This window comes from Myotis daubentonii, chromosome 10 (genome assembly GCF_963259705.1).
Source record: "Myotis daubentonii chromosome 10, mMyoDau2.1, whole genome shotgun sequence".
Taxonomy (NCBI): domain Eukaryota; kingdom Metazoa; phylum Chordata; class Mammalia; order Chiroptera; family Vespertilionidae; genus Myotis; species Myotis daubentonii.
The window spans coordinates 31721812-31747083 of NC_081849.1; the positions used below are offsets into that span (position 1 = coordinate 31721812).

At 46.5% G+C, this 25272-nt stretch overlaps 1 protein-coding gene across 10 annotated transcripts in view; it reads right to left on the reverse strand.

The window, feature by feature from the left end:
• HIPK2 (homeodomain interacting protein kinase 2) overlaps window positions 1-25272 on the reverse strand; it is a 182468-nt gene that overhangs the window by 14728 nt on the left and 142468 nt on the right. For 8 of the 10 annotated variants that reach the window (XR_009454725.1, XM_059711953.1, XM_059711954.1 and 5 more), the window contains exons 8-13: window positions 22696-22903; window positions 21716-21837; window positions 16862-17004; window positions 13594-13773; window positions 9402-9683; window positions 2622-2866 (exon numbers count right to left, since the gene is read on the reverse strand). Coding sequence is in view for 9 of the 10 variants with exons in the window: in XM_059711953.1 (XP_059567936.1) it covers window positions 2622-2866; window positions 9402-9683; window positions 13594-13773; window positions 16862-17004; window positions 21716-21837; window positions 22696-22903 (1180 nt within the window). In the remaining variant the exon portion in view is untranslated. The remainder of the gene's footprint in view (window positions 1-2621; window positions 2867-9401; window positions 9684-13593; window positions 13774-16861; window positions 17005-21715; window positions 21838-22695; window positions 22904-25272) is intronic. The other 2 variants (XM_059711950.1, XM_059711957.1) reach the window with 1 other exon arrangement.

The following is a 25272-nucleotide window of genomic DNA, read 5'->3' on the forward strand; positions in this document are numbered from 1 at the left end:
TTTTTTGGATTTTGGATTGCTGACGAGGAAGAACTATTTCCTTCCCTGCTGGCTCCATGAAAGGCCAATCTTTCTTCAGAATTTCAACTCCAATCCCAAGAATGTGTGTTAATTAAGCAGGAGCGCCCTCACCAAGCCGCGCGCATTAGGCTGCAAACTTTAACCTGGGATGTGCAGGCTTCCTGCGGACTTGTGGGGGGCAAGTAAAGAGTTAAGGAGCCAATTTCCAGATTCTCAACTTTTTAGTGTTTCTCTTCCTAAAGATCTTCCCAGCACTGGGTTCCTTTTCCCAGGTTCTCTCTCTCACACGTCTCCCATTTTATTATTTTTTAAAAATATATATTTTTATTGATTTCAGAGAGGAAGGGAGAGGGAGAGAGAAACATCAATGATGAGAGAGAATTATTGATCAGCTGCTTCCTGCATGCCACCTACTGGGGACCGAGCCCGCAACCTGACCAGAATCGAACCATGACTTCCTGGTTCATAGGTCGATGCTCAACCACTGAGCCACACCGGCTGGGCATACTTCTCCCATTTTACAGGAGAAAGACTCCCTCACTCTCCTGGATGTTAGCATGGTGCCCTGGCTCTCGTGTGAGAAACCTTAGGGGCGCCCAAACGGGATAATTCCGGAATGGAGAGCTCTTGGGGGACAGTTCCTGAGAGCAAAGCCACACAAACATGGCGGCTGTCCGCGTTTATTTTATTCAGGCTTAAAATCTGGTTTTCAGAGCTTTCTCTCTGTCAACTCCTTACTCCACCCGGCTACTCCCGAGATGAAATCCAGCCACGCGATGGCGGTCCAGGGAAGAGTTTCCTACAGAGGTGAAGGCGGCTTGGCCGCCTGGGGTGACAGCTGGGCAGCATCTCCATGGATTAAATGAGTCCAAGCTGCAGCCTCGAGGTGTTGACAAAGGCATTTAAAGTACTTAGGTAACGATCAACACACAACACGGCAGAAATAACACCCGTGGCAAATACTTAAACTGGTGACGTGTGATGGATACAGGCGTCTGAGCAGCAAAGTATGAGGACCCTGCCTCCTGGGTGAGCTGTTTGCCTATAGGTTCCTGTGGTCATGGCCAGAGGGTGCTGCTACCGGCCGAGGTCCTCACTGAAATACTCACCTGGGTACTAATTACAGAATTAAAAAATGAAAACGCTGCCTATACGTGGTGTTTAGGGGAATCCTTTGGTGACTTGAACAGGAAGAGGGCTTGGGGAGAGAGAAGTCCTCCTGTCCCCCACCATGTACAGTAGAATGACCTATGCTCTGGGCTGGACAAGTCCCCAAATACCCCATCCTAAATTCCACTCTTCAGCCTCAGGCGCAGCACCTGGATCTCCCAGGCCTTATGGGCCGTACAGCTGCCAACCACTCAGGAAGGTTCAAGGTGACGCCGACGGGGTGAATGAGTAACAGCTGATGGACAACAGCTCCTCACATCTAAACAAAAGCTTTCTGCATTTCCTGTCCTTTTCCTTTTCAATGGTGCCACCGTGAGAGCGCTGACTGGCTTGGACGGGCTGGTGATAGCTCGGGCGGAAAAGCGAGCGTGTGTGTTTATTCCCCACATTCTCCTCCGGACAGTCTGAGCCAGGGAGACACTGAATAGATGCTACCGAATCTGGGGCCAGGCACTGACTGTATCTAGGAGGGTAAGATCTCAGCTTTTCTTCTCAGGATGGAGGGAATACTTTTGTTGTTGTTAATCCTGAGGATATCTATCCATTTTTAAAAAAATATTTTTATAGATTTCAGAGAGGAAGGAAGAAGGAGAGAGAGAAACATCATCAATAATGAGAGAGAAGTATTGATCAGCTGCCTCCTGCATGCCCCACACTGGGTGGGGATCAAGCCTGCAACCAGATATGTGTCCTGACTGGGAATCAAACCGGGATTTCCTGGTTCATTGGTTGATGCTCAACCAGAGCCACACCAGCCGGGCTTTCCATTGATTTTTAGAGAGAAAGAAAGGTAGGGGGAGAGACAGAGAGAGAAACATGGATATGAGAGACACTGATTGGTTGCCTCCTGCATGCACCTTGACCAGGGCCGGGGATTGAGCTTACAACCGAGGTACGTGCCCTTGACCGGAATCGAACCCGGAACCTTTCAGTCTGAGGGCCAATGTTCCATCCACCGAGCCAAACCAGCTGGGGCTGGAGGGAATACTTTTAATTAAGCAATGTGTGAGGGACACACACCTCGCCATGCCCTTTGAGACGTGGGAAGGTGTTTCACCATCGCCGAGCAAGGCTGGGAGGTTCTGCCCATAGAGCCCCACCCCAGGGCTTCTGGTGGGAGTGATGCCAGAACTTGGACTCCCCACACCAAGTGTCCATCCAGACCAGGAGACAAGGAACTGGGTGGCTCTTGTTTGTGATTTATTAACCAAATCAGAGGGAGAGCTGCTGTAAAGGCAGCGAGGTACTAATTACAGAATTAAAAAATGAAAACGCCGCTTATACAACGTGATGTTTAGCAGAATCCTCCCTTAGTGACTGGAGCAAAATCTGCAGTAACCCGGCCCTTGTCAGCTCTCACGCAACAAAACTGCTAGCAGCAGAGCGCAAGGCCTTCTCCAGTGAGGTCACCTGCCCGGGCCCTGAGTTACCTGGCACCAGGCTGTCACATTCCACCAGCACGTCGCTGGCCTGGGTCTTCAGGGGGGGCACGATGATGGTCCGGGGGTTCCCAGTGCAGTGGCTCTCCAGGCTCCCCTTGGTGTCGAAGGCGTTGGTGTTGTGCCCGGTGCGGTGCTGCACGGAGTAGGGGCTGGTGTTGCTGGAGGAGTCGGAGTACGGAGAGTCGTGGACCGTGACACAGCTGATGACGTTTTTCCTCTGCTTGGAGACAGTGCTGGAAAGGGACAGGGCAAATCAGAACCGGGAGGTGAGACACCAGCCAGCAGGTCAGGCCGGCGGCCGTGCGAAGAGCCCCCCTTGGTGCCAGGGCAGCGGATGGGACTCCTGCTCCATGGCCCTCGCGGGGAGGTAGGGCACACGAGTGTCAACTGTCACGTGAAGACCTGAGAGAGGGCCGGAGCTGGGCCCACAGGCGCTTCTGGAAGCTGCGAGTGAGAAGCTTCGAGTGGGCCTGGGCTCTCCCTGGCGCGGCAACACCCCTGAGCCACCAGAAAGGGACGTCTGAGCAAACAAAGCCCAGAACCCCAGGCCACCCAAGGCCCGTGTGGGAGAACGCCCCCACCGGGAAGGGAGAGCACAGCGAGGCTCGGGGCCTGGAGATGCAGTGAACTTAGGCAGGAGGGACGGGAACACCCAGGAGCAGCCAGGATGCAGAGACGGATGGGAGAAAGGGAGGTTCGGGGGGCTGATCCCACACACGGTTCAGACGTGCTGAGAAAGCCATCGGAGCTGACTTCACACCATCGGCAACCTCTCTGCTGGGAGAGTGCTGCGGGGATGGCTGTGGTGCCCGCACCCAGGACCTCCGAGAGTCCCCTTCTCGGGGAGCCTGGCCCTCGGGTCGGGGAGGGGACAGCACTGTGTCCAGGTGAGGTCAGAGGGGCTGCACCGGGGGCATGCCTAGTGGGGAGCTGCTCTGGACCCTGCTCTTCATCCTGAAACTCAACACGCCGACAGGAGGAACTGGCAATGGATGGCTCTCGGCCAGCACTTTTTCTGAGATATTTATGTTTGTGTGGTTACTCTGGGAACCAGTTCTTTCTGCCTCCAAACTCAGTGAGAGGCTGGTGGGATGATGCATATAAAATTTGTTGTTTATTGTGAAGATTTCAAAAATGGGTTTTCATCTATTTTTATATATTGATCATCTATTTTTGAGAAATATCCGTTGCCTAAGTAAGATGGTCAGTTTCCAACGGATTTGCTAAGAGAAGCTGGTATTTATAGAGGCCTGATGGGGACAGACAATCACGGATGTCTTGGCCAAGGTCACAGGCCAGCCACAGGCCAGCCCCTTTCCAAGGTCGCTCTCTGCCTCCTAAGGGCAGCAGAGAAGTGGGCCAACTCAGGAGCCCCAGGCAGCCCGGCAGAAGGGAGGGGCTGGGCAGTGACTGCGTGTGACCTGCGTGGCCCCTGCTCTGGACACTATGACCTCTGGGCCCGATGATTCCTCTAGGTACTGCACACTGTCCTGGTTCAGGGAAGCAGGCTCCCTCCCCAGCTGTGTCCAGGTGAGAACGGGGCCCTGCAGCCAGATGTCTAACACCAGCACTTGCTGGGGGGGTGGCCTCAGGCAGCTTTTCAACCTCTGAGTGCTTCAGTCTCCTTATCAGTAAAAGGTGGCTAACTAATAACTGTAGCTATATTATAGGCTTATTTGGAGAATTAAGTGAGGAAATACAAGGAAAATGCTTCGAATAGTACAGGGCACAAAGCAGGTATTCTATAAAAGTTAGCTGCTATTATCATGAGTTGTGTTACCTCATTTAACATGTGAAAACAGGTTTGCAAAAAACATATCTAGGCACAGTGAATTCTACCAAGGCGCAGACTCACTGGATATGAAGGAAATTAAAACTCATCAGTTAGGTATCTAGAAGGCCTATGCTAGGTGCTACAGGAATTCCTGTACACAAACATACAAAACATGTATGTGTGCCCAAGAGATTAAAGCAGCGTGGGACTGTACCAAAGCTCGGCAAGGCAAAGGGTAGAAGTTTTAAAGTAACCAGTTGAAGAGCAGAGTGGATGTCACAAAGCCTCCCACCGTGAACTGTCAAATGGGTGGTACCGATGATAACCATCAAGAACTCGAGAGAAGGTGAGGAATGAACATGCATTTATAGCTCTTCACATTAATTTTGATAAAATAGATACATTTTAATTAATAAAGATCTACCCCTTCCACTTATAACAGTTTAAATGCAAAAAATCCATATGTTCGTTCCTCAAAAAATTAAAGAGTGACCATGTGACCAGCAATTCCACTCTCAGGCACGTACACAAAGGAACTCAAAGAGATACTTGAATGCCAATGTTCATAGTAGCATTATTCCTAATGGCTGAGAGGAGAAAATATACAATCTAAAGGTGAAAATAACCCGTGCCCATCAAAAGATGAGTAAACAAAATGTGGTATGTAATGGAATACTGTTCAGCCATAAAAGTGAATAAAGTTCTGATACATGCTACAGTATGGATTAACCTTGAAATATTGTGCTAAGTGGAATGAGCCAGACATAGAAGGACAGATGCTGTATTATTCCACTTACATGAGTACCTAGAATAAGCAAATTCATAGACAGATAGAGGTGACCAGGGGCTGGGGGAGGGAGGAACAGGAGTTGCCGCTTAATGGGTACAGAGTGTGCCTGGGGTCATGGAAAAGTTCTGGAAATAGACAGTGGTTGTGGCTGCGCACACTGTGAATGTAATTAATGTCACTGAAGTGTATGCTTAAACATAAACGGCAAATTTTTTTTTATCACAATTAAAAAAATTAATGTAAAATTCCCAAACCACTGAATTATATACTTTAAGTGAGTGATTTGTATGGCATGCGAACTATATCTCCATTTTTAAAAAGTCTATATGCTTATTCAGAAACAAAAAAGGGTGGGTATGGCACTGAGATCGGGCCCAAGAATCAGAAAGTGGGGCAGCAGGAAAGATCCCCGAACCTCTGAAGTCGGGAGCAGGAGTCATGAGCAGCAGACATCGTGGAAGCTGTGGCATCGGGAGGAGGGAGCCCGGGAGGAGGGCGAGCTGCTTCAAAAAGACCAAGACCAGGGAGACCTGCACTGGTTTTCTGTGGTGGTGGGGGGCTGGGCAAAGGAACCCCACCAGTCTGTGGGGTGTCTGTTGTGTAGAAATATGCTATTAAAGGGAACCCCACCCCACCCCGCACCGAATCAAGGTGCTCCCAGCTCCTGGGGGATGCTGGGAGGCGGCGCTGCCCTGCCTTTGCTCTCAGCTCCATCAGAGCCAGTTCTGCGTGATTAAAGCGAACACAACGCAGACGGGTTCTGCTGAAAGTGTGCCTGGGGTGGTGGCCCCACATGAAGACAGGGCTGGCTCCCAGCTGTGTCCCGAGAGTGGTGTCTAGTTCCGGCTCTGCTGCCCACTGTTGTGACCTTGGACAGTGGCCTGGATGTTGGTGTGACCTTGGACATATTTCAAAGTCTTCACTCAAATTTGGAAATTGTGGAGAAGGTTCAGCTCAATATGAGTAAGAATTTTCTGACAACTGAACTGTCTGAACATACACTTCACGCATCAGTGAGCGTGCTGTCACTTGGGATGGCGTTCTGCAAGTCTAGAACACCTGGCAGCTTGGTCCAGGTGACCTGTGAGAAGCGAGGGCCATGTCCTCGTGGAAACCCAACAGGTGTGAGCCTTCCCACCAGAGAGGCTGAAGAATCAGGCTGTCCGTGTCTCGATGCCTATCCAGGAGTGTGGGATAAAGCCTCTCTAAGCTTCATGGGTCCCCTCCCTTTTACGGGAGCTGGGAGGCCCCTCTGCCTAATGAGCAAATAAGTGCAGTACAGTCTAAGGGTAATTCCTTACTTTCCTGGATCTACATGAGACAGGTTTGGAAGAGGTGAATTAATTTGATACTTTTTCATTTTATTTTTTGTTAGTCCCCACTTGAGGATATTTTTTTCATTGCTTCTCAGAGAGAGTGAAAGGAAGGGAGGGGAAGAAAGAGAGAGAGAGAGAGACAGACAGACAGACATTGATGTGAGACAGACACATCAACTGGTTGCCTCCAGCATTCGCCCCAACTGGAGGGTGGGGGTAAGGAGTGAACCCACAACCCAGGTATGTGCCCTTGACTGGGAATCGAACCTACAACCCTTTGGTGCACAGCTGTAGCTCTAACCACTTAGCAACACCAGTCAGTCCTGATAGCTGTTTTTAATCTCTCCTATTGTTAGAAATATCTGTGCTCTACCTGATTATACTATGCAGATTAGAGAACAAATGGGAAGCTACTAAATGAGTCATCTTAAAAATGAGCATGCATTATTACTATGGATTCTTTAGGCGAGTATGCACTGATTCTACTGGGATTCATTCCAGTATAGTGTCTAATTATTACTGATCGTTAATCAATCCCATTATGAATTGGTTAATGGGAGAGAGAGGGAGGGAGGGAGGGAGACAGAGTAGAATGAAAAATATTTGCTTAATGGCCTTAATAGAACATCATTTCTGAATAAAAGAACAAAGCCACCAGAGTTCACAATTGCATTGTGTTGTCATGGCAATAGATGATTTTCATCATTTTAAAATGATGAAAAGAAATAAGGAGATAAGCAGTAAAGAAACCAGCCCCAGTGGAGAAAACACTGCGGCAAGGTCAGATACAAACCTGTGAGCCCTGCCTGCAATGCGTTCCTGATTTCTATTTGCCAGTCCCGGTCAATTCCATCCTTCAAGACCAGGGTCAAAACTCATCTCCACCAATAAACCTTCCATGACTTACTTCACTCCTCTGACTCCACAGTCAATGCTACATGTGAAAAACACTCCTCTTCTATCATGATGACACTGATTACAAAGTCTAGGTAACATTTACTGGGGGCACAACGACTGTTCAAAGTGCTTCCCATGTGTTGTCTCCTCTAACGCTCACAGCGAGAAAGAATATTCCAACTCTAGTTTTAAGAACCATGAACTTCAGATGTGGAGAGCTTAGGTCACTTGCTTGTTCAAGGTCACATGGCTAGTTAGGGACAGAGTCAGATTTGAACCAAGAGCCAGCATTCTCTCTGTTTTTTTGGTGACAGAGCATGGTCTTAACTTTATTTATTTTTTAAGTTTTATTGTAATAAGAATATTTAACACGAGACCTTACCCTCCTAATAAAATTTAAGTATTGTTGACTATTGTGCAATGTTGTGCAGATCTCTAGACTGGATTCATCTTGCTCAGATACAACTTATGCCCACTGATTACCAAGTCCCCATTTCCCTACCGACAGCCCCTAGCCATCAAGACTCGACTCCTTGATTCTATGAATTTGACTATTTTTATGTGTCCAGAGTCTGTGTCAACTCAAATCTCATTCTTCAGAAATGACATTCTAGTCTCGTCAATTGTCAGGGTTTTAAATGGCTTCTGCTTTTTCCCAGTTGTGGCGAAGGGCTGGGTGAGGCTGTTGGGCCTGTCTTGTGCCGAAAGCTATGTGTGGCCAGGCTGCTCCAGGCCTGGGGCCAGGCTGGGGCTGGGAAGAGCCTTTCTTTTTGTAAAGGAACCACCTGAGCCCCTCAGGCTGGGGGCTGAGGGGCATGAGGCTCTGGGGAGAACAGAGTACTGACTCAACTCAGGGCTCTATCAGAAAGGAAACTGAGGCCAGTCCTGGAGTAGGCAGGTGGGGAGTGAAGCATGGTGCCTGGCACCCCTGACATCAAGGCCCCTTTGGCCCCTGGGGTGATGTTAGGACCGGAAGTGCTCCGTTTCATTCCTTGAGACACACTGAACAGCAGGCTGAGCCATTAAACAGAAAAGACGACACTCAGACATACACCAGCCCTCCCATGAAACAGCAAAGCACTGAGAACTATAGCGAGAATGCTTCAATCACCCTATCTGTACATTTCACAATGATCTCAAGTGTGGGAATTTATTATCTGATCAAAACGATTTGTGATGACTAATTAGTGGCATTATATCCAATCAGAAATTAATAATTCAGGCCTATAGGTGGATGTTAAGCTTCGTATCCAGCTGTGGGATGCGTGCTGACTGGCAGTGCTGGGCTTGGGAGCAGGCCTCCCTTCCCTGGCTCTCAGTCCTCATGTGAGGAGCCAGCAGGTTGGGGTCATGAAGCTTGGGATCTTTATGATCCTGAGGCCAGTGGTGTGCAGAGAGCCAGGGGACCGACTGTGCCAGAGGGGCAGGAAAAGAGGCTCTGGTGCCAGGGCTAATAGTCGTGCAAGTAGTGTATAAAATACTTCTTCCCTCTTCCTGGGAGCGCATGGAGAGTGAAATGAGTTCTCACTACTTGGAATAAACAGCAATGCTCTCTGGGTAAGAGCCAACTGGCAGTTTGAAAGATTGGGTTAATCAGACACAGGGAAATTTCTGATTAATTGGACAATTATTTCGAATTCTGAGAGAGCCAAGGCGATATTGGAGAAATATTTCGACCAACGGGAAATAAATTCAATAGCCTGAGGCAGACAGAGCTTTGTAAGCTTACAGGGGTTGAAATACACTGGCATCCTGTGTCTGGTTTTTATGGTCTCGTCTCCCAAATGAATAGGGCCCATAACTATATTTTAATTCTCAAGGGATTCCGAATTATTTTGGCTTTTTTTTTCTGAAATCACGTCAGGGCTCTAGGGCGGGGCGAAACCACAATTTGGGGGCCAGGAGAGAGGGACCTTCATGTTTGATGATGGAAAGTGGCCCAGACGAGCAGTCCTGGTCCTTTCTGGGAGTCTGACGGTGACGCGTCTCACCTGGTGGGAGCGTGCTTCTGTTCCTCCTCCTCGTCCGTGTCGCTGCTGATGGTGATGACGCTGACCGTGGGGCTGGGGGTGTCTGGAATGACAATGGTCTGCCGCTGCCTCTCCCTGGCGGTGCTGGAGGCGCCGTCGCCCCAGCCGCATGTGACAGAGGAGCCGCAGGCCGGGCTGCTGTGCACCAGGGCGCAGCGGGGCGGCGTGTTCTCCTTGACGCGCTTGGGCCGCTGAGGGGAGCCGAGGGCCTGAGAGGAGGACACCTCACAGGTGGAGACGTTTCTGTAAGGACAAAGCCACACACACTCAGGGAGGAAGGTCAGCCCAGAGCATCTTCCTAGGAGCAAACTGCCCAGAAGTCCCAGCTTTGCCAGATCTCCATAGAAAAGTCAGAGGCCAGGGCCCTCGGACTTCACCTGTCACTGCAGAAGCGGCAGCCGCTACACAGAGGGGACAGCAGCCTGCCTCCTCGGGGCCCTGGTTTGGCTCCATGTGCCTGCTCCCAGCAGGACAAAGGGAACAGCCAGGGCTGAGGACAGGAGGGACTGTGCCCACGGACTGGGCTGGTCTTGTGGAGTCACATGTAATGCCCAGGATTTAAGGGGTGTCTGCCCCAACACAGCTGTCTTCAGGGTCCAGGCCTGACTTCCCGAGCTCCATCCTGTCATCCTCCCAAATGTACTTAGGTCTTCTTTGGGAGAGAGGTGGAAGAAATTTGACACATAAAGCTTTGGTTTCCTCACTGATAGCTGGTTTACCATTTAAGAAACTAAAGCACTGATTTCTTAGGAGTTTCTGAATCTAATGGATCGAATATTGGCGGTTAGCTCTCCCTCCTGCTTTCTCTGGGAAAGGGACATGACCATGAAAGCATCCGTGTGTGGATAATGTTTTTAAATGAATTTTTTCTTTTTTTTAGATAGAGGGTGAGAGAGATCGATGTTCTACATCTTTATGGGTTCATTGGTTGATTCTTATATGTGCCCTGTAAGCTAGGTGTATTGGGATGACGGTCTAACTAACTGAGCTAGCCAGCCAGGGCCTATAATTCTTATTTCCAAAAAAGATTCTTCTGGATTTAGACACTGAACCTCATAGGAAGCTTACCAGTCTGTTTCAACTATAATGAAAAATTCGGAAAAGTGCAAGAGGAAAAGGTGTGCTTAAAGAGGGACCTTTTAATATTGATTTTGATTTACCTGAAATTCCTTATCAAATTAGCCAATGTAGCTCTATTTGGTTTGGCTCAGTAGATAGAGCATTGGCCTGACTGAAGGGTCTGGGGTTTGATTCTAGTCAAGGGCAAATGCCTCATTTGCAGGCTCAATCCCCAACCCTGGTCAGGGCATGTGAGGGAGGCAACCAATTAATATGTCTCTCTCACATAGATGTTTCTTTCTCTGTCTCTCCTGTTCACCATCTCTAGAAAACACACACACAAAACAATGGAAAAATATCCTCAGGTGAGGATTAACAACAACAAAAAATTAGCCAATGTAGTTTCTGGTAACTTTAGGGGAAAATTCCCTTACTTTCCCCCTCTTCTCCATCAATCCTTGAGACAAAGCCAACCTATAATGAAACTGAAGACTCTGATATGTCCTTAGAGATTCTAATTCTAGCACCTTCTAGCTAACGGGGTGGCCGTAAGATGAGAATTCTGTAAAGGTAGATCTATTTAATTTTCTATTTAGTTGGTATCGGATATGATGCTTGCTCCTTTTTGGGGGCTGGTAATATTTTTTACTGATAAGATGGTTCTATTGTTTGTACTTGCCATACTACTTGTTACTGGTAATATGTTACAATTTTGAGATTATGTTTCACTACGTCAGTGGTTAAAATACCTCCAGTGGGCATTATTAACACTAGATTGCCCAAGGAAATCATTTTGACTGCTTTTTAATTTCAATTAGAAAAACAATTATAGCCGAAACCAGTTTGGCTCAGTGGATAGAGCGTCGGCCTGCGGACTGAAAGGTCCCAGGTTCGATTCCGGTCAAGGGCATGTACCTGGGTTGCGGGCATATCCCCAGTGGGAGATGTGCAGGAGGCAGCTGATCGATGTTTCTCTCTCATCGATGTTTCTGACTCTCTATCTCTCTCCCTTCCTCTCTGTAAAAAATCAATAAAATATATTAAAAAAAAAAGAAAAACAATTATGTATATAAGGGCACAATGTCTTAGAATTTTGTGACTTTTTGTACAACATATAAATGCGTTTATTAATAATTGTAGTTACCTCCCCCTCCTTCATTTCCGGTATATATATGTGTTATACCTATATTGCCCAAAAGCAGTCATTTTGACTGCTTGGGAAATTTTAGACTCTTATTATTGAATTGAGTAAATTTCTTATATGACCAGTTCGGCTCTGTATTGAAATAACAGTTTTCATTTTTTTTCGATTACTGTCACATGATAATATACAAGTACATGATAAATTGTCGATACTTGATAAGTTGCAGTTGCTCAATAAGCTAAACTAGTACTTGTTATTTGAATCTTTATGCAGTGATACTTGTTCTAATAAGTTGTTTATTTTATTTCTTTTGCGCCCTAAATTCATGAAAGAAATGTCGAATAGAAGTGAGTTATTGGAAAAGCTAAGGAACATAAGTGAAGAGTGCTCCGATATTATTCTTTCACAATGCAGTCATTTTGACTGCTTTTGGGCAATATAGGTATATACTAAATTTCAGTCTTTCTAGTGTTAAAGAGAAGTATGCCTCGCTGCACCACCCAACAAGGGAGAGCATCCTGGTCTTTCAGGCTGTTCTGCCAAAGCAGTGGTCTTAAAAAATAGGCAAATACATAACTTTCACTATAATCATATTGCTCTTGAAATGCAGAAGCAATGAGTCTCATAACACCAGCTGCGTGGGGAGCAGGCACCAGGGAAGGACTTGTGAAGTCTGGGAAGCAAAGGGTTCTTCTGTCGGTGATGCTCAGGTCAGCTCTGGGCCAGACCAGATTTGTGCGTGCTGGCCCATGGCTGGGCACGCAGTGTGAGGACTGAGATGGTGGCCGTTTCTGCCGCCTGATCTAATAACGACAGGGGTGTGTTGTCACAGGGCTGCCAGACTCAAGTGTTCTGGATGGCGGCCACTGATCTGAGGTGAATCTCCCTGCGTTGTCAGCAGCACCCAACTAAGAAATCTTGAAAGGTGACAACTTGGGGGAGTGAGCTCTTGGATTAATTTCTGAATGGGAACGTAAAAGGCAGGGCTACTTTCTGGCGCCTGGCTATATGAGGAAGTAGGAGGCCATGGACCTCTCTTGATTAACCCGTCCCAAATAAGCAACTGGGTACCTCGACCTCAGTGCCACCAGGGAGAAATGCAGGTAATTCTGCAGTGGCACCATCTTGATTTCGATCTTGTTTGGAAAACTCTTATTTTGTTATTTTCATCCCCTAAAAGTCCTCTCATGATCCTTCCCTGTCAACCCCTCCCCTCCTACCCTCGATCCCAGCAACTCCCGAGCTGATCTCCGTCTCCAGTTTCGCCTTTTCCAAAGGCCACATACAGGGTGTCCCCCCGAAAATGTATATACACTCCAACAGCTGACAGCTGCAATGTTTTTAATAAACACTGCCCTTATAATTAAAGTGTGTCTTGAAATGCACTAGCAATGAGTCTCATAACACCAGCTGGGGGTGGGGTGGGGGTGAGGGGGGCACCATGTATATAGAATCACAGCGTGTGGCCTTTCGCCAGCCTTGACTCTGGAGTCCCCGGGACGAGACCGGGTTTACAGGGACCGGCCAGATGGCTGTTCCGGCTAATTCTAGGATTAATCAAGTTACTGCTTACCCTGAACAGCTAAATAACTTAAATTTCTCACCTTAGATTTCCAGGAAAAAAAAAGCACATTTTAAAGAAAAGTTATGGTTTCCAAAGTGCAAGTTCAGAGGCGAGCCTGAGCGTTTTCCAGAGAAGTGAAGGGGGACGGAATGGCTCAGGGCCCTGGCACTCACCTGAGCCCGGCCCGCGGGGGGTGCCGCGGGGGGTGCCGGGAGGGCCGACCCGCGCAGACCAGACCCGAGAGCGCGCCTCCCTCCCAGCGCCGCGCCGGCCACGCGGTTACCGTGTCCCCCCACTCCCGGCGCCAGGCGATGCCCCCACGCCCAGCCCAGAGGTTTCTCACCGCCGGGCCCACGCCCCACCCACCTCGCAGACGCCCCACCCACCTCGCAGACGACTGGTGCTGCTTGCTCTTCCGGGAGGAGGTGGTGCTGGTTGGCTGCTGCCGCATCACGTGGGCCACGCCCACATTTAAGGGCTGGGCTGCTGGGAGGGTCACATGACCAGTCAAGAGCGTGGGCTGCTGCATGATGGGATTGTAATGGCTGCCGTGAGCGTGCGTGTTCCTGAAAGAGAGACGGGAAAACCAGGCTTTTTATTGGTTTTACAAACACAGGGCTTCTTCTTCTTCTTTTTTTAAAAAGGGATCTTGTTTATTTTTAAAATATATTTCTTTATTGGTTTCAGAGAGGAAGGGAGGAGAGAGAGAAACATCAATGATGAGAGAGAATCATTGATCGGCTGCCTCCTGCACGCTCCCCACTGGGGATCGAGCCCGCAACCCAGGCATGTGCCCTTGACCAGAATCGAACCTGGGACCCTTCAGTCCGCAGGCCGACGCTCTATCCACTGGGCCAAGCGGCCAGGGCTTCTTTTTCAAGATAAAGTATCCTCCCCAGTTAGAAGGCAAATTAACCCCCAAATTGGTTCTGTTGCTGGCTGTGGGCTAGTGAAGGGATGAGCCTCGCCCAGTGAGCTCACGAGGTGAGTTTCCCGGGCAGGGAAGTGTCAGGGCTGTTCCGAAGGAGGGCCAGGAACCCCACTTGGTAAAAAAGAGGAAGAATGAATGCCAAGCACGCAGGCTCAGCCCAGGTTCCGGGAGAGCAGATACACATTCCCTCCAACTTCCACGGAACTTACACACGGCCTTCAGCGGGCTGGCCACTCTGCGAGGCAGGCGGGGTGTGGCAGTGATGCCGTCTTATCAGCGAGGACATTGCAGTTTATGTGGCAAACGCTGCAGACTGGCAGCCATTGTGTTTGATGCCGAGTGTTAACATGCTATTGAATTCTCTCAGTGGCCAGCTCAGTGTTCAGGCAGGTAACGGCTGATGAATTAATTACATGCCGAATGAACAATGAGAGCAACTGAAGGTTGCCTAGATACATACACTGAGTGGCCAGATTATTATGACCACCCCATCAGTACTTCACTGACACTTCCAAAAATACTGAATATTGAAAACGTCCTAAGCAAATACTCTCAAGGTTTTATTATTATTATTATTTGCATAACTAATTCACTTCATTGTACTGATGGGGTGGTCATAATAATCTGGCCACTGTGTGTGTGTGTGTGTGTGTGTGTATAGGGAGAGAGAACTTGGTATTAAATCAAGATAAATAACAGCCATACATGCTGACAGTAATGCTGGTAGCCATTATCTTGAAAATGGGTTATGTTTCAAAATCTCTTATGATCTGGGTTGTATGGAGCTCAAAGACTTGTTTTCCCACAGAAATATTGAAAGTGGTGATTAATTCAGAGGCTTGCCCATAAAAGCCCACTTAATACATAAACAAAATTAAAAGCTATAATTCATTTGAATTTTTAAAATATTGTAAAATTTATCTTTGCGACTTGGGGGAAATGAGTAGAAAAAAAGAAGAGGGAGACATTTTGTAGAGATTTGATAATGTCTTTTGAACCTTTACAGGGGTTTTAGAAACTGATGTTATAGCTTCTTTATTTTGTTTTTGCTATTTCTTCTACAGACACGGTTCTCTTTTTCCATTGATACAGGTTCTAGCACTGGTACTTGTCTTTTGTTTATTAGCCATGATTATGGATGTTCTTTGGTCTACGCATGAAATGGAGAAAGAAAGAGTGTAGGCTTTCAGTGTTTTCTGCCGTAACCAGGTAAGAGGAGGGATGAGGAATAAGAGAATACGCATGGATCAGTGAATATGTGAGTATTGCTGAAATGAAATGAACTATAATGCTGATAATGGGAAAACAAAAAAGAGTACAATATATATGTGGTCTTTTAGGAGAAAAAGGGGTGAGGAAGAACAACTGGTCAAACAGCTTCCCATTTGGTGGTTGTTCCTAATGAGCTGGAGAGGGAGATGGTCTTTCTGAGCCTGAACTGATGCCAATGGGGGAAGGGAGGATGGATTTATTTATCGCCCGTCATGTATCAGGCACTGGTATGGTACATATTAAATACAGGTCAAGTGCTTTGTATTTTAATTGCAGCCTCTAACAATCCTGTGAGGATTGTTATACCCACTCTACAGAAGAAGAAACTGAGGCTCATAGAGGTTAAGTAGCTTGCCCAGGTCATGCAGAGCCAGAACTGAATCCAGTTTTACCTGGTTTGAAAGTATTTCTAACGAGTGGGGGTGCTCTTAGGGGAGGTGTAGTCAATGAGAAGTGCGTGCGGCTGTGGGAAAGAACCTATGTACTCTCTTCACGAGTCAGAAAATTAAATGAGGAGCGGAGGAACCTGTAGTTGAGGCTTGACTGGGGGCTTATATCTATATTTCTCTACGTTTTACTGAGAGCTGTTCATTCGCAATAGTCTTTTAGGTCAGAAAGGGAACTGAGGGGGAGGCCACATGGCCGGTATGGAGCCTGTCAGAGGGGAGGGGTATGACCTGCCCCAATGTTTGGGCCGAATGGGAAACAGCCCACACTATCTCTCATGGGGGATGGGAAGCTGGGGACAACGTGAGAGGGGTTGCCATGTGGCTCTGCGCTGGTGAAGGGGGGCACATGGTGGTGCTGGGATGGTGTGGTGAGGAAGTCAGAGAGTGGGGTGGGGTATGTTCTGAAAACAGATGCTGGGGTGGCGTGCTGGCGGCTGCTAGCCGGATGCCGCTGGGGTCTGTGGAAAGCGGACTTCGGGCTTCATTATTAACTGAAAGCCACACTCAGCAGAGTCTACCATTTGAAATAAATCCTGTTCTGTCAAGCCTTCCCCTGGGAGAACTGAGAAGGCTCCAATGTGTCCACATCGCAAAACACCCTGAGAACACTTCCTAGAATCGCTGAGGAACCTTGGGGACTCTCTTCTGCATTCTTTCACTGGTGATAAATCTTCGATTTTTGGGAGTGGAATTTAATTCTGAGAAACAAAAAAATCATCTGGAGCCAAGTTTGGTGAATTATACTGGTGATTAAATGATGTCACTGAATTTTGGGTCAAAAGTGATAACTGACCATAAAGTAATGAAGCTGATTTTCTTGCTTCCTGGCACACGTATTTAAAAATTACATCTCCTTACATTATAGTCATATTCCACATAATAGTCTCCTTAATTTAAAAAACTATATGTGAACCAGGAATTCAGGGACAGGCCAGAGCAGCAGCTTTCAGGGTCGATGGTGGACCTGCCCCCCAGGCCAGACACACCAGCTCTCCTGCTTACCTCCAGTCGGCCAGCTGCTGGGTGCCTGCCATGGTCTCAGGAATCACAGTCGCATGCTGCACTGATGTGTGGGTGGCCACTCCAGTCAGCTGCTGCCACGCCGGGGGAAGCAGGATCTGCTGGGTCCCACTTGGCCAGGCCTGCTGTAGAGCAAAGGATGTTTGCAATCAGCATGTTTGTTAATCACAGGATCAATTTGCATGATCCAAACACTCAGTATGCTAGACCCTATGATAGGTGTAAAAGAGGAGACCTGGTCTTTGATTGGCTAAAAGAATGTAAAAAACTTATTATTGCAAGGACAGAGTCTACAAGGATCAGGCAAGCAGACGTCTCCACACGTTGGGGGGCTCTGAGTTTCTGTTCCAGCCTCGCTAGTGAAAGCGGGTTTTGGATCCTGCCATTTGAAGCGTGACATAAATTAAGTTCTGTCTCAATCAGGAACTGTACTTCCCATCTCTCCACCTTTACCTACTCACTCACCATGATGGTGGTCAAGATGTTAGCTCTGGGTAGGGGTTTGGGAGCATAGAGGTGACCGCAGCTTTTAGGCAGTATCAAAACAGCATTATTGTTAAGCAATCCATAAAGATCACTCTCATGTCTCTGAAAGGAGGGTGCAAGATCACACCCGTTCCTTCCACGCACACATCCTCAGGGTGCCCCAGAGGGTCTGTTCCCTTTAAGGGCGTGATGCTGCTGGGAGGTGGGGAGGAAAAGGGCAAAGCAAACAAAACTAACATGAGGAATGGATTTGAAAGACACCCTCTCTAAACTTGCACGAATCAAATCCTTGAAAAGGTTTAAATATTTAGATAAGAAGAATGATGCCAATTTTCTGAATATATTTAAAGTAATTAATAGTATTTGGAGCGCTTCTGCCTGAAACCTAGAAATTTACTCAGAGAAAAATGAAGGCATTAGTTTAAACGTTTAATTATTGCTTTTCCTTATAGTTATCATACTCATTTTTATAAGATAGCTTATTTTTGTCCTTTGAAGGGACCATTTAAAAATATTTAGGGGAGCGCTCCATTGTAACAGGCTAACATATTGGCAGGGATTAAGTGACAAGCAGAGAAAAAACTAAAAAGCAACCAACAAACAAAAGACCCAACATGACACTGGGTAGGGTAGGAATTTTTTACTTCGTAGATTTTAGAACTCTTTGCATGTGAAGACGCACTAGTCTACCTTGTCCTTTTTAATGCATGGTGTTCCATTTTATGCACACACGAATTTAACAAATCTCTTACAAATGAACATTCAACTGGTTTCCAGCAGTTCCCTGTTATATACACTGTAGCAATTAAAACACACACACACACACACACTTTTTGTTCACTTTCCCAATTACAGCTTTAGGTTAAATCCACTTGGAGCTTTATAATACGCTAGGGACCCTTTTCCATGTGAGCAAAAGGTAAAACTCTCCTTTGTTATGACTAAAGATGGATGCTGAGCCTGTTGGTTTCCACCAAACTGAACAATGAAGAATGTCTATGTTAGCTAATAAGAGATGCTAATGTAGCCCTGGCTGGTTTGGCTCTGTCGAGAGAGCGTCGGCCTGCAGACTGAAGGGTCCCGGGTTCATTTCCCGGGCAAGGGCACATGCCCAGGTTGCGGGCTCGATCCCCAGTGGGGGGCGTGCAGGAAGCAGCTGATCCATGATTCTCTCTCATCATGGATGTTTCTATCTCTCTTCCCTCTCCCTCCCTCTGTTTCTAAATATCAATAAAAAATATTTAAAAAAAGAGATGCTAATGTAATTTCTTTCAGAGATAGTTCTGGGCTTACAAGGGTTAACTGTGCAAACACAAAAAGAGGATTTAAAAGTACCCTTTAATATGCATGTGAATCTCTAGATTTTGGCTTACAAAGGAGTAGCACTGGGAGACTGGCCTGGATTTCTGCTACTCAGATAAAGTACGAACAAGCTACTTTGCTCTGGAATGAGCTATAGTTCTTTCTCTTGATCTACCTTGGCCTTTTCTGAATGCCCTGCTACCACATTGTGCAAACAGAAGGAAGCTATGAGGACTAGTGCGAGAGGCAGGACTAGAAGGCCTGCTTTAAATACAGAAGGTTCTCTGTTTATAATGACCCAAAAAATAAGACTTTACCTATAGGACAGTGATGGCAAACCTTTTGAGCTTGGTGTGTCAGCATTCTGAAAAACCCTAACTTAACTCTGGTGCCGTGTCACATATAGAAATTTTTTGATATTTGCAACCATAGCAAAACAAAGACTTATATTTTTGATATTTATTTTATATATTTAAATGCCATTTAACAAAGAAAAATCAACCAAAAAAGTGAGTTTGTGTGTCACCTCTGACACGCATGTCATAGGTTCGCCATCACTGCAATAGGAGCTGGTGTCAGTGGTCACTTGCAGTGTGAATTTGGAAGAACAAAGAGATGAAGGATGGTTAATATCAACCTTAACCAAGCTGTTCCAGAAAACAGAAGAAGAGGTAATAATCAACATATTTTATGAGGCTGGTGAAACCTTGATGCCCAAATCAAATAAGGATTCTCTAAGAGAAAGAAATTACATGCCATTTCTTACTTATGAACACAGATGCAAAAGTACTAACTACAGTATTTACAAACAATCCAGTATTGGAAAGCATACAAACATATCAAACACAACATGATCAATAAAGTTTATCTCGGAAACACAGGATAGTTGAACACTGCAAATCTATTAAGCAACTTGCTACATTAACAGATTAAGGAACAAAAATGTGAGTATTTCAACAGGTGCAGGAAGAACATTTGGTATTACTTCATTAAAAATTAGCGAACTTGATAAAGTGTCTTTATCAACTATCCTAAACAAAATACCAAATGGCAAACAGCTAAAAGAATTTCCTTTAAAGTTAAGCATGCCCAATATCAACACTTATTAAATATTGTTTTGGAGGTGTTGTCGGAACAGTGATAGGAGAACAAAAAATAAAAGGTATAAGGATTGTAAAGGAAGAAACAAAACTATCATATGCAAATAAAAAGATAGTCCACACAGAAAATCCAAGGGTATCCATAGAAACAATTAGAACTAAACAGAGTTTAGATAAACTCAATAGACCAAAATCAGTATATTCCTATACACCAAAGACAAATAATTAAAATATATAGTGAATGAAATTATTGACAACAAAAACTATAAAATATTTAGGAATATTCCAACAAAAGAAAACTTTAATGAAAGGAATAAAAGATAACATATACAGTTGTACCATATTCAGGGATGGAATGACTTAATCCTTAATCTTATTAAACTGTCAGTTCCTAAAGTAAATATAAATTTTAGTCAAGTTCAAGAAATACAAACCAACACTTTTTTTGTGTGTGGGACTAAAATTTTAATGTACGAGTAATTTTTAAATTCACATGGAAAAGTGAAGGGACAAGAATAGACAAGGAAATTTGGAGGAAAGCGATCCCTACTAGATACCAAGACATATTATAATTAGAACAGTTAAGACAATAGGATATTAGGCCAATGGAATGGAATAGAGAGCCCCAAACAACTATGCAACTTGACTACATTAACATGAAAACCGCAAACTTCTGTTAAACAAAGGACACCATAAAGTGTTTTTGGAAACGCTTTGAGAAAAGCCTTTGGGAACCTGCCTTATTTATTTATTTATTTTTTTTATATTTTATTTATTTATTTATTTTTAAATATATATTTTATTGATTTTTTACAGAGAGGAAGGGAGAGAGATAGAGAGTCAGAAACATCGATGGGAGAGAAACATCGATCAGCCGCCTCCTGCACATCTCCCACTGGGGATGTGCCCGCAACCCAGGCACATGCCCTTGACCAGAATCGAACCTGGGACCCCTCAGTCCGCAGGCCGACGCTCTATCCACTGAGCCAAACCGGTTTCGGCGAACCTGCCTTATTTAAAATTAAAGGTGCTTATGGGGGTGGGTGGAAGAGGGCATAGAGGGGATAAATGGTGATGGAAAAAAACAAAATAAAAATAAAGGTGCTTCAACAACACTGGGGTCAAGCTGTCCTCGGCAGCAACAACAGAAATGGTCACACGGAAGCAGTCTAGCATGGGGGTAAACACAGGTGCTGATGTCATACTTCTGGGGTTTGTGTCCTGGTTCCGTTACCTAATTGCTATGTGACTTTGTGCCAGTGATTGTGCCTCATCTTCCATTGTTGTCAAAAGGCGACAAATATCTTACTGTGTTGTGGGGCTTAAATAAAACATAACTAAAGAACCTGGCATAATGATGATGTATCTGTTACTAAAGTTCGTGTCGTTACTATGACCGTTGTATCACTGTGTTACCTTACATTTCCATAACACTTTACAAATTTTCATCACCTCCATGATCTCATTCTACCATCAGAGCACCTATATGAACAGATAAGGAAGGTTCCAGCTCACTGCTTCTGTAACCCTGTTTCAACATATAAAATAAATCACCTCCAAGGCTTATTTGGCTCTAAAAAAATAATTTCTATTTTACAAGAAGGAAATTTGGGGCAAAGAAATGTTCGCTGAGAGTTATTAGTAGAGTCACAGAGAGTTATTAGTAGAGTTTGGATTAAAACCTGGGTCTTCTATATTAATTTGCATTACAAAGATATAATAATAATCTCCCTAGATTCTCCCTCTGTCTAAATTTCTTCTTGGAATTGTAAGCTAGGCACTTAGGAAGATAATTCACTCGGGCATCATGCAGAATATTACAGAGATATTCTAATGACTCGAAGCACCTAACTCATTGCCAGGGAGGGAATTAGCAGAGATACATCTCTTTTGTGGAAAACATTAACAGGGATAATGGCAATACGGGGAATCATAAAGAGAGAATTACCTGGGCAAGCAGACCTGGTTGGATCTGAAGAGGCTGAGCTCCTGGGGCTTGAGTGACGATGGGAACAGCATTTTCCATTCGCACGGAATAGCCAGCATGCTTCGAGGGAGAGGCCTGCAGCCCTGCTCCAGACAGCGGGCGAGGGAGAGAGGGGTTGAGTGATGCGAGCAAGCTGGAGGAAGACAGCTCTCCCCTCCTCTCCGCGCCGGTCCCCTCCAGGCATTGCCTGGTCCTTAGGACTCTCCCCTTTCGTTTCTAACTTAAATTAGAAACCAAAAGCAAAAAAACAACCTTGAATGGGTTAAAAGACTAGAAGTGAAATCAAGGAGTCTGTAAAGCCAAAAGTGGAATGTTATGCTGATGAGTCACGACAGGAAAACGTGCTTCTGACAGGAAGACACGTGTGTATCACTACGTCACAGCCGGTGTGGGGAGAGGACAGAGGAGTCCATCTGGAGTGGCCCTGACTCTGAAACTGGGCCCCGACACATGCTTGCCCCTGTGGGGCTTGCCACAACAGATTCTTGGGCTTTCTGTGTAAACTGCAGCCAAGTACATGGTCAGCTCTAGCTTCTTCGAGGCTCCAGGAGGAGCGTGTGGGTATGGCTGAAGAATCAGCAGGGGTAGCCTGGGATGTATGTTTTTCATGAGAACTGGCTGCCTTGGCAGTCAGGGACTGGCACAGATAAGCCACACGGATATTTCATGTGAGGTGTCCAAGAGCTGATACCAGCATGACAATGGGAGCACAACAATGTGCTTATTTAAAGACAGTCATTCCGGGACAAATCACTGGCAGGTGGTGAGAATAACAGTCCCACTGTTTCTCGGCTGGCCACAGTTCAGGGATGCCAGAGCCCATGGAAAGCAATGAAGAGGGCCTTATGCCAGGGAAGTTGGCGTGACAGAGCCCTGCGGTGTCAGAGCCCCTGAAGTGGTCCGGTCAGAAGCAGTGAGAGGTGGCGTCTGCTCACCCTTACCTTGGAAGCCAGGAGGACACACGATGAGAGCTTGCTGGAAGGGGTCCGGCCGGGCACAAATCTGGGCTGTTCCCGCCTGCAGGGGCATGCTCCGCTGGGCCACCGCAGCCATGGATGCCGCTGAGGGCTGGTAGAGTGCAGATTGGTAGTTTAGTATGGAGACCTCGGGATTGGCTAAGGAAATAGTGGCACTGGTGGAGGTGGGAGCCTAAAGGAATGATGGGGATTAAACAAAAATAAACAAAAATAAAAAATGAGGGTGGTGGCAGGTTGGGAAACACGAATCTAAGTCAAATAAATGAACTCAAAGAAGACCAAACAAACAAAAACCAAGGGCAAAGAAGCAGAAATAGAGGGGAGTGGAAATTCGGTTGGAAAGTCTCAAGGAGAAGCAGGTGGCTGCAGCCACGTGACGTCGCCTTCGGTGCTGTTCCTGATGTTTGTGGGGCCCAGGCAAGAGAGCAAATGATGCTCCCAGACCACATGTCTAAACACTACAAAGTTAAAAATCAGACTAGAGATGATTTATGTTCTGCCCTCCACTGTGACAAACATATCTTCATAACACCGTGGAAAGCCAGGTTTGAGTTTAGGATTCCTGGATTCCTTGGGTTCTGCCCTGGAACATAGTGACGGGGGCAAGCTGAACCCCTGCTCTGTCCCACATTTGAGGGGCCTGGGGTGCATATACATGGACCTGTGGGTGCATCCCAGGAAGAGGCACCTGCAGGCCCAGGGCATACATGCCTGGGGAGGGCTGGGGGCAGCACTGGTTACAGAGACCCTCAGACGGCCGCACAGCAGTTACTGCAAAGAAATATGCTACAGAAACAGAGAGGGAGAGGCACACTGAGAGAGAAAAGATGCTAGGTCAAGAGAATTGAAGTGGAGATAGGTTAGAGCAATTTTGAAATTATGTCCTCTCTCCTTTCTCTTTCAGAAAGCAACATCATTTGACATCGAACTTGTATGTGAAGCAGGGAGGCGGAAGGAAAATAACTTCTAAATTGGGAATTGTCCAATTTTACCCCATCTTAGCTTTATTCACACTGATCATCAGCATGGTAGGTGGAGGTTACCAATGGCTTCAAAGTCACCATTGCTTACAAGAGGGTTGGCCACCAGGGGTTACAAGGACCAAAGAATAAGGAGTAAAGAATCACAAGGACATCTTGGACACGTACAAGAATAGAATTACAAGAAGGGTATGTATTTGTGTCAAATTTGATAAAAAGGGTAAAGTCTCATTTTACATATTTTTTTATACCTAGGTTTTATGCTGCCTTTGAGTGCAAAGCACATTTATTTGTTTGAGGGTAATTACTAAGGGATGTGGTGCACGTTTGCATTTTAAGATACACATTGTAATGTTAAGTGTCTGTGCAGCACCACATGGCTGGCCTCCAGGTAGAGTGAGGGGAGAGAGTGCAACACGTGTGGGCCAGTGTCCGCGTTCTGTTACTGATGACGTGCCTTGTGTTTCCTCTTGGTTCTCTGCACGTCCCATCTCTCTGGGAGGCTTCCCCACAGACATAATTCCCACTCTCTGCTCAGACTCCACACGTCCAAGTCCAGACTCTCTGCAGGTCTTGGAGCCTGGGGCTTCCCTCTTTGGGGCACCGGTATCCTCAACTGTCCCACCTTCTGGTCAGCCACTAGACTTGCTGCTTCTTCCTTCAAAATGTCCCTGGAACCCACTGACTCTCGTCAATCGCTACTTCCCCAGTGGAGGTCCTCTCCTGCGGGGCCTGGGACTGGGAAGCTCTGACCAGAGATGTTCTGGCCTCCACTTCTTCTCTTCCAAGGCTAGAACGGTCTTTCCAAAAGACTACTTTGTGCATGTAACCCCCTCGCCCCCCACCAAAGTCTCCAATTACTGCCTAACGGACAACGTCTATGCACTCTGGTCCCGCACTCCCTCTTTCCCTGGGTTTGGCCAACCTTCCCTTCTAAATTGATCTCCCTCTGCTCTGTGTGCTCTTGGCACCAGCCAGATCAGTCTACGCACTGTGGTGGGGTTCTGGTGAGGAAGGACAAAACCATGGTGAGATTTTGTCGAGGACCTCACCTGGCTGTGGATGCCTTAGCCTGAGGGCTGGGCTAGGTGCTGGGAGGGAATGTTTGTTTCTTTGCGCGCTAAGGCCTTAGCGAGCTTTAGGTCTTCCCCCTCAGGAGAGCGTTCAGAACACCAGTGGCCCCAGGGGCAGCAGGTGCTGGGTGTCCTCTCCTAGAGGTTAGGCAGAGGGAGAGAGGCTAGGCTGGGAAGTACAGCCCCTCTTCTGGAGGCATGCGTGTGCGCGCATGTGAGTATACACGCACAGGAGTGTTGTCACTGCAGATTGATATTAAAACTGAAAAAATCTAGGGAGACTCTTTGGGGAACTGGTCACACTGGAAGATGGAAGTACAAGTCTCTTAGACACCAGAGACCGCCTGAGGTAGGGCCTGGAGATTATCCAGTCAATAAATATTTCCTGGTGTCATCCATGTTTTAAGCAGCATGTTAGGTGCTAGATTCTGCTAATTTTCTGTGACAGGTTGGAAATCTATGGGAAGAAAACCTTAGTTTCCTGGTCC